Source organism: Schistocerca nitens, chromosome 3 (genome assembly GCF_023898315.1).
Source record: "Schistocerca nitens isolate TAMUIC-IGC-003100 chromosome 3, iqSchNite1.1, whole genome shotgun sequence".
In the NCBI taxonomy this organism is placed as follows: Eukaryota; Metazoa; Arthropoda; class Insecta; order Orthoptera; family Acrididae; genus Schistocerca; species Schistocerca nitens.
The window spans coordinates 779,017,606-779,031,329 of NC_064616.1; the positions used below are offsets into that span (position 1 = coordinate 779,017,606).

The 13,724-nt window shown below is 38.0% G+C and overlaps 1 protein-coding gene across 2 annotated transcripts in view; it reads right to left on the minus strand.

Moving 5' to 3' along the window:
- LOC126248787 (ubiquitin-conjugating enzyme E2-17 kDa) overlaps positions 1-13,724 on the minus strand; it is an 89,570-nt gene that overhangs the window by 6,727 nt on the left and 69,119 nt on the right. Inside the window, exon 4 of one of the 2 annotated variants that reach the window (XM_049950168.1) lies at positions 3,093-3,497. The exons of the other annotated variant lie outside the window; for it this stretch is intronic. Coding sequence (XP_049806125.1) covers positions 3,372-3,497 — 126 coding nt within the window. The 3' untranslated portion in view covers positions 3,093-3,371. Of the gene's footprint in view, positions 1-3,092; positions 3,498-13,724 lie in introns of those variants that run through there. 2 annotated transcript variants of the gene reach the window in all.

The window sequence follows — 13,724 nt, forward strand, 5'->3', positions numbered from 1 at the left end:
ATTCCTACAATTTCACTCCATTTTAAAAAACATGTTGGAGTTCATAACAGATTAATGTAGAAGGGGGGCCAATAGCCGTAACCTAAAAAGGAATATAAATAAATCATTAAAATACGATGTGTTTAGGAGAACAGAAGGAAAAAGAAAATATTGGAGAATGCTATACCATGTATTTAGTGGATCAGACGAGTGGAGTACAGGGCTGCGCCACTGCTGGCCGCAAACTAACACGGAAACATATGGCGGACCACTAGACTGGTAGTGCATGCCCAGTGGACGCTGAGTGTGAGAAAAATATTAGAAATTGGTTGCACATGAGATCTCAAAGTCAAATACTTGCAATAGAAAATCTAAAATGGATACTACTGAAAGACATAAATGGTGTGACTATTACTAATGAGGGGAAAAGAAAGAGAAAGAGAGAAAACAAAAAAAAAAAACAACACTAAAGTATCAAACTATAAATGACCAAAAAAATGGAGGGGGGGGGGGGGGAGGAGGAGGAATATAGAGAGTGAGGCAACGCATAAACAGGTAAACAGGCTGGATTATTCACCGAGATAGTCAAAATTAGCCAAGATCAATCTATGTTTCAATTCAACTTGGGTGTTGAGAGTATGACTATGAGATAGCTTTTAGGCACCGTAAAATCTATAATTTTTCTAGAACATTAAAAACATTGCCTTTACATTCTCTATGCAACACAGGAAGATTGGATGAATACTGGTAACAGAGTGAGCATCTAAACTGGTACCCAAAGCTGAGTTAAGAGTCCTGGGCAGATGAATATTCCCTAAACCTAACCTCAAATGTTCTACCTGTCTCGCCAATATATTTGTGGAGGCTGTCATTACAGAAATATATTTTTTTATGGTTTGATACTTTATGGGCCCCCTCCTTTTTCCTTTTTTCATTATTAATGTTTCCCACATTATGTCATTTATGTCTTTCAATAGTAGCCAGATAACATTTTTTTTGGCTAGTATTTGACTTTATAATCTCATGTGCACCCAATTCTTAGCAATTTTCTCACACAGTCTGCCTTAGCTCTTATGGGCATGCACCACCTAGTGGCCCACCATATGTTTCCATGTTAGTTTGCAGTCAGTTGTGGCACAGCCATGTACTCCACTCATCTCATCCACTAGTACAGGCAATGGTATTCTCTGATATTTTCTGCTGCCTTCTGTTCCCACAAAAGCACCATAGGTTCCGGCTATTAGCCCCATCGTGGGCTGTGACATGATTTTTAAAATGGAGTAAAATTCTAGGAATCAGGGAAAATGTTTAATATCATTTGTACTTCAGTATCATGTTCTAACTGTAAATACTTGTCATAGTCAAATTTTATATTACTTACATTCAGCAACTTTTGGCAATGATCCAAAATTCTTTTTATCCAAGGTTCTCACTTCCAAGTATTTTTCATGATTATTTTCTATTCAGGACGTCACCTGATGATGTAGCTAACTTTATGAAACCAGCTGTGCTTTTTAAATAAAGTAACCATACAGCTGCAGCAGTGGTTTTAACTCAACACAAGTCATTATTAAGATGTTCACACTACCTGTCCACTCATCAATTTATCAAGCAAATGTCAAAAACTAAGTCTACACTGGACAGATTGATATGTCCCTAAAAAAATAAACAATTATTCCTTGTTATTACTGAATTCTCCTGTAAGAATAGTGGGTCAAATATCTATTCTTCCATTAAATTACAACCACTCATATAAGGTACAGTTATACACACAATACTTTTAAGATATTGCTTAAAACAAGTATTTCCTTGACCGTAAAAACACCACGGAATCAAGTTCTTTTCAGTATCTGACACACGACATCACATTAACATTGCACAAATACAAAGTATTTTATGCTTCAGTGCCAGATAGCCGCCAGGTACAGTCCTTAATGGACATGAATAATATGTAGTGTGGTCTTAATTGTGGTCCCGGAAACTGCAGTTTTGGAATGTAGGTTACCTTCCACACCCACGTCCATAACCCCTCCCCCTCTCCCTTTCTCTCTCCCTATAAGTATTAAACTTTCAGCTGTGGGAACAAATTTAAGCTGCTGTAATATTTCAGTCCAACTTTGTGCAATGTTGAACATATCTCCTGACAAAAACTTGAGTCTACAAGAGCGTAACATGCTAAATATATTGCTGCAGGGTCACCTATGAATACACAGTAAATTCACCAATCTACATTTTAAAGGTATGTTTAGAAAACCTGTGACTGTCTAGCAGCTCTCATATACACCAACTTCATTACATTATTATTGTTGAGAGTTTTAACTCTGGATTGTGAATGTACAAGTATCCTCCAGAACATTTCTACTGATATATAAGGAAAACGATAAGACTGAAGAACTACAAGCACATGGCCCTTCAACTGTGTGTCACAATTAACCACAATACAATGTGGCAACTAGTTTCTTATAATTGCTTCTGTTCATGGAATAGCCAATTCTTTGTATGAAAGAAAACTCAGAACTTTGGAAGACAAATATGAATGCACATTGTCACAAAGTTTACTGCTGAATAAGTGATTTAGCACCATGACAACAATAAGAGTGTATAAAATCAGTGTAAATTTAAATGACAAGTAAAGTACCAGCACTTCATTACCATGGTTTTTTTTATTTTTTACATGATTTGGATTTCAGTTGCCTCTGAAGAAGGTATTCAGCACTACAACAGAGCCACAGCTGAACTGTGTTCTGATCTGGTTGTCAGCACAATCTAGTAATCTAGGTCATTCAGATCAATGAGGGCTCAACAAAGTGACAATTCGCAGTATTTTTTATATCATTAGGTATATATTAATAAACTTTAGATAAAAAGGTACATCTAATACAGATTATGTGATCGAACAATGAAGTAAATTTTACTTCATTTTCTAATAAACTGTTAATTCATTTGATACTAATAAATCAAAGCAATCTTTGATAAAGCAGTCAAATTGGAAATTGTAAAAAAAGATTAAAAACATATGTTCATATTACAAAATGATGTAATCTACATTTTTCAAATGATGTTCACTTTTCAGGCACACATATGTGACTTTAATGTTAAAATATTACATTAACATTGACACATACACGATCACAAAACCATTAACGAGTTTCACGTAAAAGATCACAAAAATAATTACAGTATTAGTAAATACATGTAAAGCAAAATAAAATAATAAATCAACAATGAATCAAAACCTAACTAAACATTCAGTTAAATTATTTGACTATTTCAATAAAACTGGTGACAATAAATACGTCTGAACGAGTCAGTTATAAAATTCAAGCACTCTGCAGTTTATATAAACGTTTTAAGCCACTATTAATGTCTTAAGTGGTGTCAAAAGGAGAGCACTAATCTAAAAAACTCTGTTCCACACTTGCTTTGACCCTCTTCTCATATTCTCTTCTGTTCTCTTTATAAAGTTGGGCTGCCATAGAATTTGCAGGAGAGTTTGGATTTGGATCACTTAATAGTGACTGAAATTAGAAAGAATAAATTAGTCTGTAAAAAACAAACAGCATACTATTATTACCCTGTGTGTGTGTGTGTGTGTGTGTGTGTGTGTGTGTGTGTGTGTACTTTGAAACAATGATTTTAGCTACAGCATGTGATCACATGTAGCAGAAGCTCACATTTCACCACCTTAGGAATATACTGACCTGAACACAGCAATACGTTTACCATGCCTAAAATACTTAAATTTATCTGAAATCATGTCACTATCCTGAGGATGTCAATATATATTTGCTGCCTACAAAAAACATCAACAATACACTTCAAAGTAAATGTATACTCCTGAAACAATTTCTTTCTCTGACAAATATGTATCTCAAGCTTCTAATGTTTCCTCTAGTTAACAAAGAGATATACACTTGGCTACATATGATTATGGTAATAGTGTATTAGCAGCAGTTCTTGTCCAGTGGTTATTTGAGGAAACGTACCTTGGGCGGAGTCCACACAGCATCCTGAAGACAGAAACCACTGTTTCTGTGGTACATCCACTCCATTTTCATGTTAGTTTGAACTCAGGTAATATTTGTGAGTTACAATTATATTTGCTTATCATCTAATTTTATGGACGACAGTTCTGACAGTTGCGAACCACTGACTAAAATCACTCTTCATACCTATTTTAGCAACTTAGTTACTCATAAGAAAATACCTTTCAAATGCATTTGTTGTAAAGCGTCCATGTTGATTAAGTATGTCTTGTCAAGATATACTTGAAACAGCTGCTCATGAACCACAACACTGCAATTTGACTATTCGCAATTTTTTTCTCCTCCATGATTGTATGTGGTATTTAAAATAATGAAATTGTTATACACACTGAATATGCCAAAATGGGTCTACAGGAGGAGGAGACATGCAACCACAAAAAGAAGAAGTACCAAGGATGAGAATTCTCCCTCCCCATCTCCCTTTCCCTCCCCCTTCCTCTCCCCCTCCTCCCTACCACAATGAAGCAATGTTGGCATGACAAAAAGTCAAAGACCTCAGAAAGATCCACAATTCCAAACTAATCTAAACAGAAGAAAGAAAGCTAAGGTAGAATAAATGCCATCCTTAAATGAAACTTTAACTTTGACTCTGGCCAAAGTTTGGTAGCTCAAATTTATAATTACCAAAACAATAGTGACTATAATGTGACCATTAACTATAATGTGACATTTAACTATTACATCTGTGTTGGGTGTTACTGTATTGGAAGATCTTGGGTTTTGAACAGTTTTATGTTAAGAATGCATCTGTAACTGGCATATAGAATAAAAGAGTTTTAATGTAGTCATTTGAGAATTATCAAGATTCCACTTCATATCTATTCAGGTGCCACAAAAGTATGTACAGACAAACAGACTCCAAGATGCTGAAACAAGAGTTTCAAGAGAGCTTTATTCAGGTAGGGATTGTAAGAATTTAAGATCGACTCATCCACAATGCATCAAACTACGTATATAAAAAATCTGACATAGACAATATCAAAGGGTTATCAACTACTACTCTGTTACCCCTCAGCATTGAGACTTGCTTCCATATGCCACTAAGGTTGTAGTCATAGTCCCAGTTATAGTAGCTCTTATACACATTCTGATCTCAACAGCCTCGTTTTATTATAGAATCCTGATAGTCAGTAAGCGGAACAGGATTGTTGTGATTTTTTTGTCAAACAGTTGTTTGTGAGGCTGTGTTCAGTAGATGCCAGTTTATCCAAATATCAATATTTAATACGTTGCAGTTTAGTACATTCCAAGAATGTGTATGGACCAAACAATATGGCTGCTACCAAACCTAATAGTAGTGTTACTAATTCCAGGAACCTCAAGGACAAGACTATCTCTTACAGAGTGTAAGCATCTCATCATGGGTGGGACAAAAAGCAAGTCTAATACCTCACCTGCACAGGACCCAACCATTTTACTAGAAGTAACCCCGCAGACAGGAAAGAGCTCTATATGTGGGTCATATCTCAACATTTTCATATCTTAAATAGTATTACATTAATTTCTATTCAGCACACCCATTCCCATTATTTCAAAACGTGTGCAGTGGAAGTATTCTGAATCCAGGTGGCCTGTTTCAAAAATAGTTGTAGCTTTATGAACCAACATATTTAAAACTGATCATTCTGGGCAAGCTGGTGAAAGTTCTGCACGCCAAGTCAGTATGTGTTTACTTGTAGGACACAAAACATTTAACTGACTGTCAACTTTCTTTCCCAAACCATCTATTACTATGTTCAGTCAGTTTTTACAGTGAGGTCCACAGTTTCTAACTATGGGTACCAATAACGGGATTAGACATTTGGCTTGTGTGTAGGTGGGAGAATCAAGAACACTAACTACAGGTTTCAACAAAACATTTTCATGGAATACAGATCTCATCTATGTCAGGATAATTTTAAAAGAGAATGAAACTGATTCTGTGTGTCAATTTGTCACTTTTGAGAAGATATCGTTTTACTTTACACCAAAAGAACTAAACAGTAATCAAACCAGCAGCCGGAAGACAGTAAAACTGCACAAAAAATACCAAGTTTATTTCATATGTTGCAAAATTTAGAGCCACCATTTGCTGGGACACAATTAACTGGTAAATACCACTTGATCTTCTGGAACTCCAGCATGAAAGAAAGTTAGAGAAGAGGATTGGACAGCAAAATGGGGGAAAAAATCTTTGATAATATGAAATCAGAAGTATGAACTGTTGGAACACGCACACACTGCTATTCACCACATATAACCGTAGTTCCACCTGTAATCTCACATAGGAAACTTAGGTTTGTTTCTTGACGTTTAAAAGGGGTATTTATAACAAGAAAATGATACAAAAATTTAGTTGGCATAGTGCGGTGGTAAGTAACTGACACCATAAAAAGTTTTGTGGAAAAGCATAATTTCAATGTTATTAACTGAAGTGTGTGCTCAAACTTTCAGCTGGTCAAGTATGGCATTCCTGAAAGATTAGCATTAGCGTTGCTGTTCTTCATTCTATGTGCTTTCGGCGCTAGATGACAGTACAATACTGTATGTAGACCACACTTCAGTCATACGACTCTACAAAAGAAATGGATCAACAGATTCACTAAAAATGAAAGAGACTACATTTCAGTATGAATAATGAGTCTGTAAATTAAACAACTCCGCACACATTCAAACAAAGTCAGGTACGAACACACTTGGAGCAAATATGTGCAACTGTAGGTTGTGAGGTCAGACAGGTAGAGTAGGGCAGCTCTTATAAGACAAGTTCGTAATTGTAATATCCCATCTATTACCTAACAACATGAGTATCCAACCTTGCCCGGATACGTATTTATTTCAATCTTCTTTTAGTCCACCTCCTCCTCCTCCTCCTCCTCCTCCTCCTCCTACCCCCCCCCCTCCATCTGCCCACCTACTCCTCCCTCTTCCCCCCCCCCCAATCTGCCCACCTACTCATCCCCCTTCGCCCCCTCCGTCTGCCCACCTCCTCCTTCCCCCTCTGTCTATCCACCTCCACCTTCCCCCTCCCCTCTCTCTATCCACCTCCACCTTCCCCCTCCCCTCTCTCTATCCACCTCCACCTTCCCCCTCCAGTAAGTAATGTGTATTAAGTTTGGCTGAATCCGATACAGGGGTTTAAGGAAGAACTTTTTAAACATATTTCACACATATTTCACCTGTATCTGTTGAAAATTCTGCTCTGCAGTTTTGTTTTTATGCTGCTCAATGTTTATGATATCATAGCTCCTGAACTGTGTGTTGTACAATGATATAATTTTGCAGGTACATCAAGTGATATATGTGGATACCATCTCCGAAATGTGTTGCTCATAAAAATAGTAATAAAGAAGTAATAAATTAAAAGGTTATTCCTGATGCACCAGTTTTACTGCACGAACATCAAAAATGTAGTAAGTGACAAACTTTATTTCTTTCATCTTTCTGTGAGGAGTGTTAGCGAGAAAAACTCTCAAAAACGTTTGAAATTGTGTGTAAAGTTGGTTTCAAGTTACTGAGTGCTCTCATTCTCAACATTTAAAGAAAAAAATTATTTGCTCTGATGTTAGTAGCATAAAATAACTGGACACAAACTGTCTTCAGTGTTAACGGTTTCCTTTTACAATCTGAGAGTACGTACAGTACCTGTGCGAGAAAATGCTGCACTAGCTGCACTGGAATCAATGATATTGTGAGAAAAAACATGAATTCTGATACATGAGCTGAGAATAAAGCACTTTTGAGGAAAATATGAGCTGTACACATACAGATATGAGTACTCTATTCTTGAAAAAATTACAGAACACTTGGTCTGGAACCAAAGTTGATATATTCCAAAATGGCATTTTGCATGAAATGGTCATGGAACACTTTAATGAACTCGACATGCCTCCAAATCCTTTATTTTGTTTGAGACACTTTGAGATAACAGCAGCTTACAGAGAATTACAGAGAGTTTTTAGATTTAACTTCAACCTTTCATAATGAAGCAACATGTCACAGTACCTTACCATGCTCCAGTATCTACACCTTCATGAAAAGTGGATAGTAACAGCAACTTATTCACTCAATAATGCCTAAATCAAACAATGGAAAATCTGAGATAGAATAACAACAATATGAATTAGAATAAATTGTTACTCACCACACAGAGGAGGCACTGAGTGGCTGACAAGCACATTTAAAAGAAAACTAATCTATTGGACACAGTCTTCCTTCAGATATACAAAACGAACTCCCACCCCCACCCCCACTCCCACCCCCACCCCCACCCCCACCCCCACCCCCACCCCCACTCCCACTCCCACTCCGTGAAGAATTTGAAATATCATATGGAGAAACTGCAATTTGTCATAATTGTATTCTCCAGACCTGTGTTTGTGAGACGAGGCCTGTACCCTTTTTGCAGCCAAAGCACCATTTCCGACGCACAAAAGAGAAACTTTAACACAGAATACACAATTTTAAAAGAAAACAGTTTTTTCATATTTTGTGACACAAACATTATACATATTAATATAACAGAGGGAAACATTCCACGTGGGAAAAATATATCTAAAAACAAAGATGATGTGACTTACCGAACGAAAGCGCTGGCAGGTCGATAGACACACAAACAAACACAAACATACACACAAAATTCAAGCTTTCGCAACAAACTGTTGCGTCATCAGGAAAGAGGGAAAGAGAGGGAAAGACGAAAGGATGTGGGTTTTAAGGGAGAGGGTAAGGAGTCATTACAATCCTGGGAGCGGAAAGACTTACCTTAGGGGGAAAAAAAGGACGGGTATACACTCGCGCACGCGCGCACGCACGCACGCACGCACACATATACCAATGTGTGGATGGATGTGTGTGTGTGTGTGTGTGTGTGTGTGTGTGTGTGTGTGTGTGTGTGTGTGTGTGCGCGCGCGCGCGCGTATACCCGTCCTTTTTTCCCCCTAAGGTAAGTCTTTCCGCTCCCGGGATTGGAATGACTCCTTACCTCTCCCTTAAAACCCACATCCTTTCGTCTTTCCCTCTCCTTCCTTCTTTCCTGATGACGCAACAGTTTGTTGCGAAAGCTTGAATTTTGTGTGTATGTTTGTGTTTGTTTGTGTGTCTATCGACCTGCCAGCGCTTTCGTTCGGTAAGTCACATCATCTTTGTTTTTAAACATTATACATAGTCGTTTTATAGAGTATCATACAATGAATGCTTTCACGACCAGCTGTCTTCATAGCTGGTGAATCTTCCGGGTTGTATGGTCATAGTCCATGAAACTTTATCCACTCCGATATTTCCATCTATAGATGTGATGGACATCTTCCGAGGTGCTCCTAGGTCTGCTGAATTTTGCAGACCAACAGATCAGATATTGGAGGGAGACATGAATATAGCTTATTCACTCTAAAAAGAGTTACGGCACAGCAGCTTACAGGAGTAGACCAATATTCATTTGTTTCCTGACACAACCTACTTCAGGTTTCAATAATGTGGGCAAAGATTATCCTTGTTGAACATATGAACAAATTATATTTCTGTGACCTATAACTGTGTGTGTTATGCCAGCTTTTGTTTACGAGTATGTAGACACATTGAAAGCTTCGTCACCTGCTAACTGTGGTTGATTATGTCAGCTGCACCAAAAAAAGTGTCAGCACCAAATGAGACCACTCGAAACAGCTACTCCCATCAGCCATCATACTGTAACTCTTCCTAGACTGAAGAAGTAATACCATGAAAAGGAGGCACGATAGAAGTTTATATGTGATCGGCAGAGATAATCATTGTCAAAGATCCAACTTGGATACTGATTATTTAGAGCTAGTGTCCACACATCACTAATTTCCATGGCTAAATCAAACAATGGAAATCTGAGATGGAATACAGCAATATGAATTATAATAAATTACTACTCACCACACAGAGGAGGCACTGAATGGCTGACAAGCATATTTAAAAGAAAACTAATCTATCGGACACAGTCTTCCTTCAGATATATAAAAAGAACAGAACAGAACAGAACAGAACTCTCTCTCTCTCTCTCTCTCTCTCTCTCTCTCTCTCTCTCTCTCTATCTATCTATCTATCTATCTCTCACCCCTCCCTCCCTCCCATCCACCCACCCTCCGATCTCCATCTCATCTCTAGGTGCTGTGCGTGCTTTTCTAAATGTGAAGGACAACTGTGTATAATACAGACAAGAAAATTTAGTGTAACAGAGAGAATGAAAAATAATGAGAAATCTGATTTTTTAGCAAGATAACCCAAAATCAACAGTTTTTACAAAATGTGAAATTTGGCATTTTCCCTATTCCCTGATACAAAATTTAAATCTGAGGCCAGCAGTTTACTAATATTTGTAACTTGATGGTTAGTGAATCAAAAATTGAATTTGGACTTCCTTTATCAATGTGGAAAACTGTGTACCATCAACAATGAAAATCGTGTATAGTAACTGTTGATTTCCCACGTATTTAACTTTGGCTCTAGATGTGACCTCAAACTAAGGTACCCTACTTCCAACACTCTCCATTCCATGCCGTTAGACTTTTCCGATGTAGTAATTGTTTCATTGGGTCACGGGCGTCACATCGGATAATGTTGTGGAAGTTGCACAATATTTCAACAAGACGTCTGCTCATCATCTTCAAATGCTTATTGACGTGTTGCTGCAATGGCTCGCCAATATATACACTAACTAGCTTATCAGCAGAGCTCAGCCATCTTCACTCTGTGTTTGTACAAAAGGGTACTCTGATAAACAGATCCATAACCCATTTAAACCTGTACGCACTAAAGCTCAAGAACAGCCATAAGAAACAGAGAACTCCACGAGAATGGTTTTTCTACCAAATATTGGTGGCATGTCCTTTAAGATTGGCAGGCTGTTCAAAAAACATCAAATAAAATGTGTCTTCCGACCTTCAGCGTGAGTGCAAACTATGCTGGGTTCTGTTAAAGACGACCTAGGTCTAAGGAGACCAGGGATATATAAAATCCTGTGCCAGTGTAGGAAATCATACATCGGCCAGACATGTCGCACTGTTAAGGATAGATGTGCTGAACACAGACATCACACCACACTGGGTCAGACAGAAAAGTCTGCTGTGTCTGAATACTGTCTTGACACTGGACACAGCATGAACTTACAGAGACAAAGATACTTTTGTCTGCTTCCACATACTGGGACTCTGCGATTAAAGAAGTAGTCGAAATTCATATGAGTAACGACATGATCAATAGACACACGCAATTTCAACCGAGCAACGCATGGGAACCAGCAATGGTAGTACTAAGGCATCGCCGGCCACAGACTGACGAATCCGAGTCAACACAGATGGAGAATCATAGTCCACACACTTACACTGGGCACATCGACACACTGCCTGCAAGTGAACTAGGCCGCTATTTGTGGCCACGCTTTTCCGGCATTGCAAATGATTAGCCTATTGCCCGTTTGTCCGGCAGTAGGCACTAGATGTCGCCGTGCTCTATGATTTGTCTACGATGACATTATAGCCTCAACCCTTGGCACCTATGCTTTTCTAACGAGTCAGCACATATATTGGCGAGCCATTGCAACAACATGTCAGTAAGCACCTGAAGATGATGAGCAGCTGTCTCGTCGAAATTCTGTGAACCTTTTACAACCTTATTGGAAGTGAAACCCGTGAAACAATGAAGCTATCTCCATTCCAATTACAGTTTTAGGCATGCTTTTGCACACCCTATCGTAAAAAAAAAAAAAAAAAAAAAAAAAAAAAAAAAAAAAAAAAGACGACTCATTTTTGAGAAATCTTTAATGTGGAGCATCAAACAACAGAAAAGCTTGCTTGCTTGCTTGGTTTCTTATTTGTTTCTTCTAGAGACTATTGGTCAAAGTTTTCCGTAAAAAAATTAGTAATCCCATGACTCCGTAGATTTTGGGGTACTTTGCTACTCTTTGCTTCTAGTCAGTTCCAGTGAGATGATGAATTCTACGAGCAAGTCAATGGTGTCTCAATGGATAATCTATCGAGTTCTGCAATCACTAATTTTTATACAGAAAAATTTCTAAGCCAAAATTTTATCTATTAAAATGACAAACTATTATCCATACAATATATAAACATGGGGGCCAATTTTAACAGAAAACAAGCCATGACAATTAGTGATACATGAACAACAGCTCTAAAGATTCGATAGACAAGTTTTACCTCTGAAAGATGACAGTTTGATATTTAAGTTTTACCTCTGATAAGAATTCTTTCTGTCAATAAAGTGTAAATTCTATCTACGCTCCCTTTCACAGTCTTATTGTTTTACTCTGACTCCCAACCTGTCAGTCAGCAAACCTCAGCAGAACGAAGAGCACATCAAACTAGGTCCAATACTGATGAAATGTCAGGAAGCAAAATTTCAAGAACTATAATAATACAACCCGCAAAATTGAATTATAAAACCTTATGCAGCAAAATTAATAATTAAGTCGAAAAGCGAGGGTTGGGGTTTGTAAGCGAAGGGTATCACAAGGAAAAAAAATAAAACAAGAAAAAACAGGAGCCATCCTAAGGTACAGTAAAATTGTCTGTGCATGGTGTAACAGATTTTTTCCCTATTACTTTCCGATGAGGAAACCAAAAACTGATGAGTGTCCTTAGTCTCAGATGCAAAATGCATTTTTTCCTTTTTTGCAAATGATGATAAAAAAATAAAATACTTTTTATTGATGATAGTCTTGAAGCATTCTTCCCTACAAAGAGCTAACTGTTCTTAGCAAATCTGATTATAGTAGTGCAATTCATGACATTTCCTCTACTGACCACACACACTGCACGGCTTTGTTAGTCGTGCATTATCGGCGGCAGGTATGGTCTCTAAATAATGAAAGCTGCCTTCTGTTTTTATCTTCATGGTGATTAGCACCTTGCCCTTAACAATTCCTGACTACATTTTTCTTTAAAAGAAATACCTGACACACTTTCAAGTTATGTGAATGTAAAACACATTAGCATTGTGAAAACATATTGTCACAGAAGAAGCTGAGTAGCACTGTGGTGTAGTGGTTATGATACTAAACTGTTGCATGGAGGGTCGCGAGTTCATATTCAGTTCGAGTACATTCTAAAAGCATTCACAAATGTCAAGAATCTTACTGGAATGTTCTGTAGCTGTATATATACTATATGTGTTCTGGTCGGAGGCAGTTTGCTCCGCACTCTTGTACGTGCAAGTGCTGAATAAACCTTCGTCAAGTGAAGTCAGTGTTCATCATTCATCTAATTACACCTTCTTCTATGTGACATTATTCTGGTGGAGACGCTGGGTATTGGAACCTGTGATAGTGCACATTATCGACGACACAGTGGCTCCAATCATGCCACAGAGCCGCCGTTTACGTGGCGAGAAACCCAACTTCGAGCCATATTCAACAGATCGCAATCTATCGGAGACAGAAGAAGAGGAGGATGTTACAATGACAGCAACTGTGTGCCACCACATGAGACATCCTTCTGGGTTCTCTGGTGATGATGGCCAAGATCCAAACAAGTGGCTGAAGGTATATGAGTGTATAGCCAAATTTAACAAATGGAATGACACCGTGTGCTTGGCTAACATATTTTTCTACTTGGAGGGCACTGCCAAGAAATGGTATGAGAACAACAAGGAGAAGTTCACAAGCTGGGAAGTATTCCAGTCGGAACTGCACAAGTATTTTGGTGACAGACAATGAAAGAAGTGCAAGGTTGAAGATAA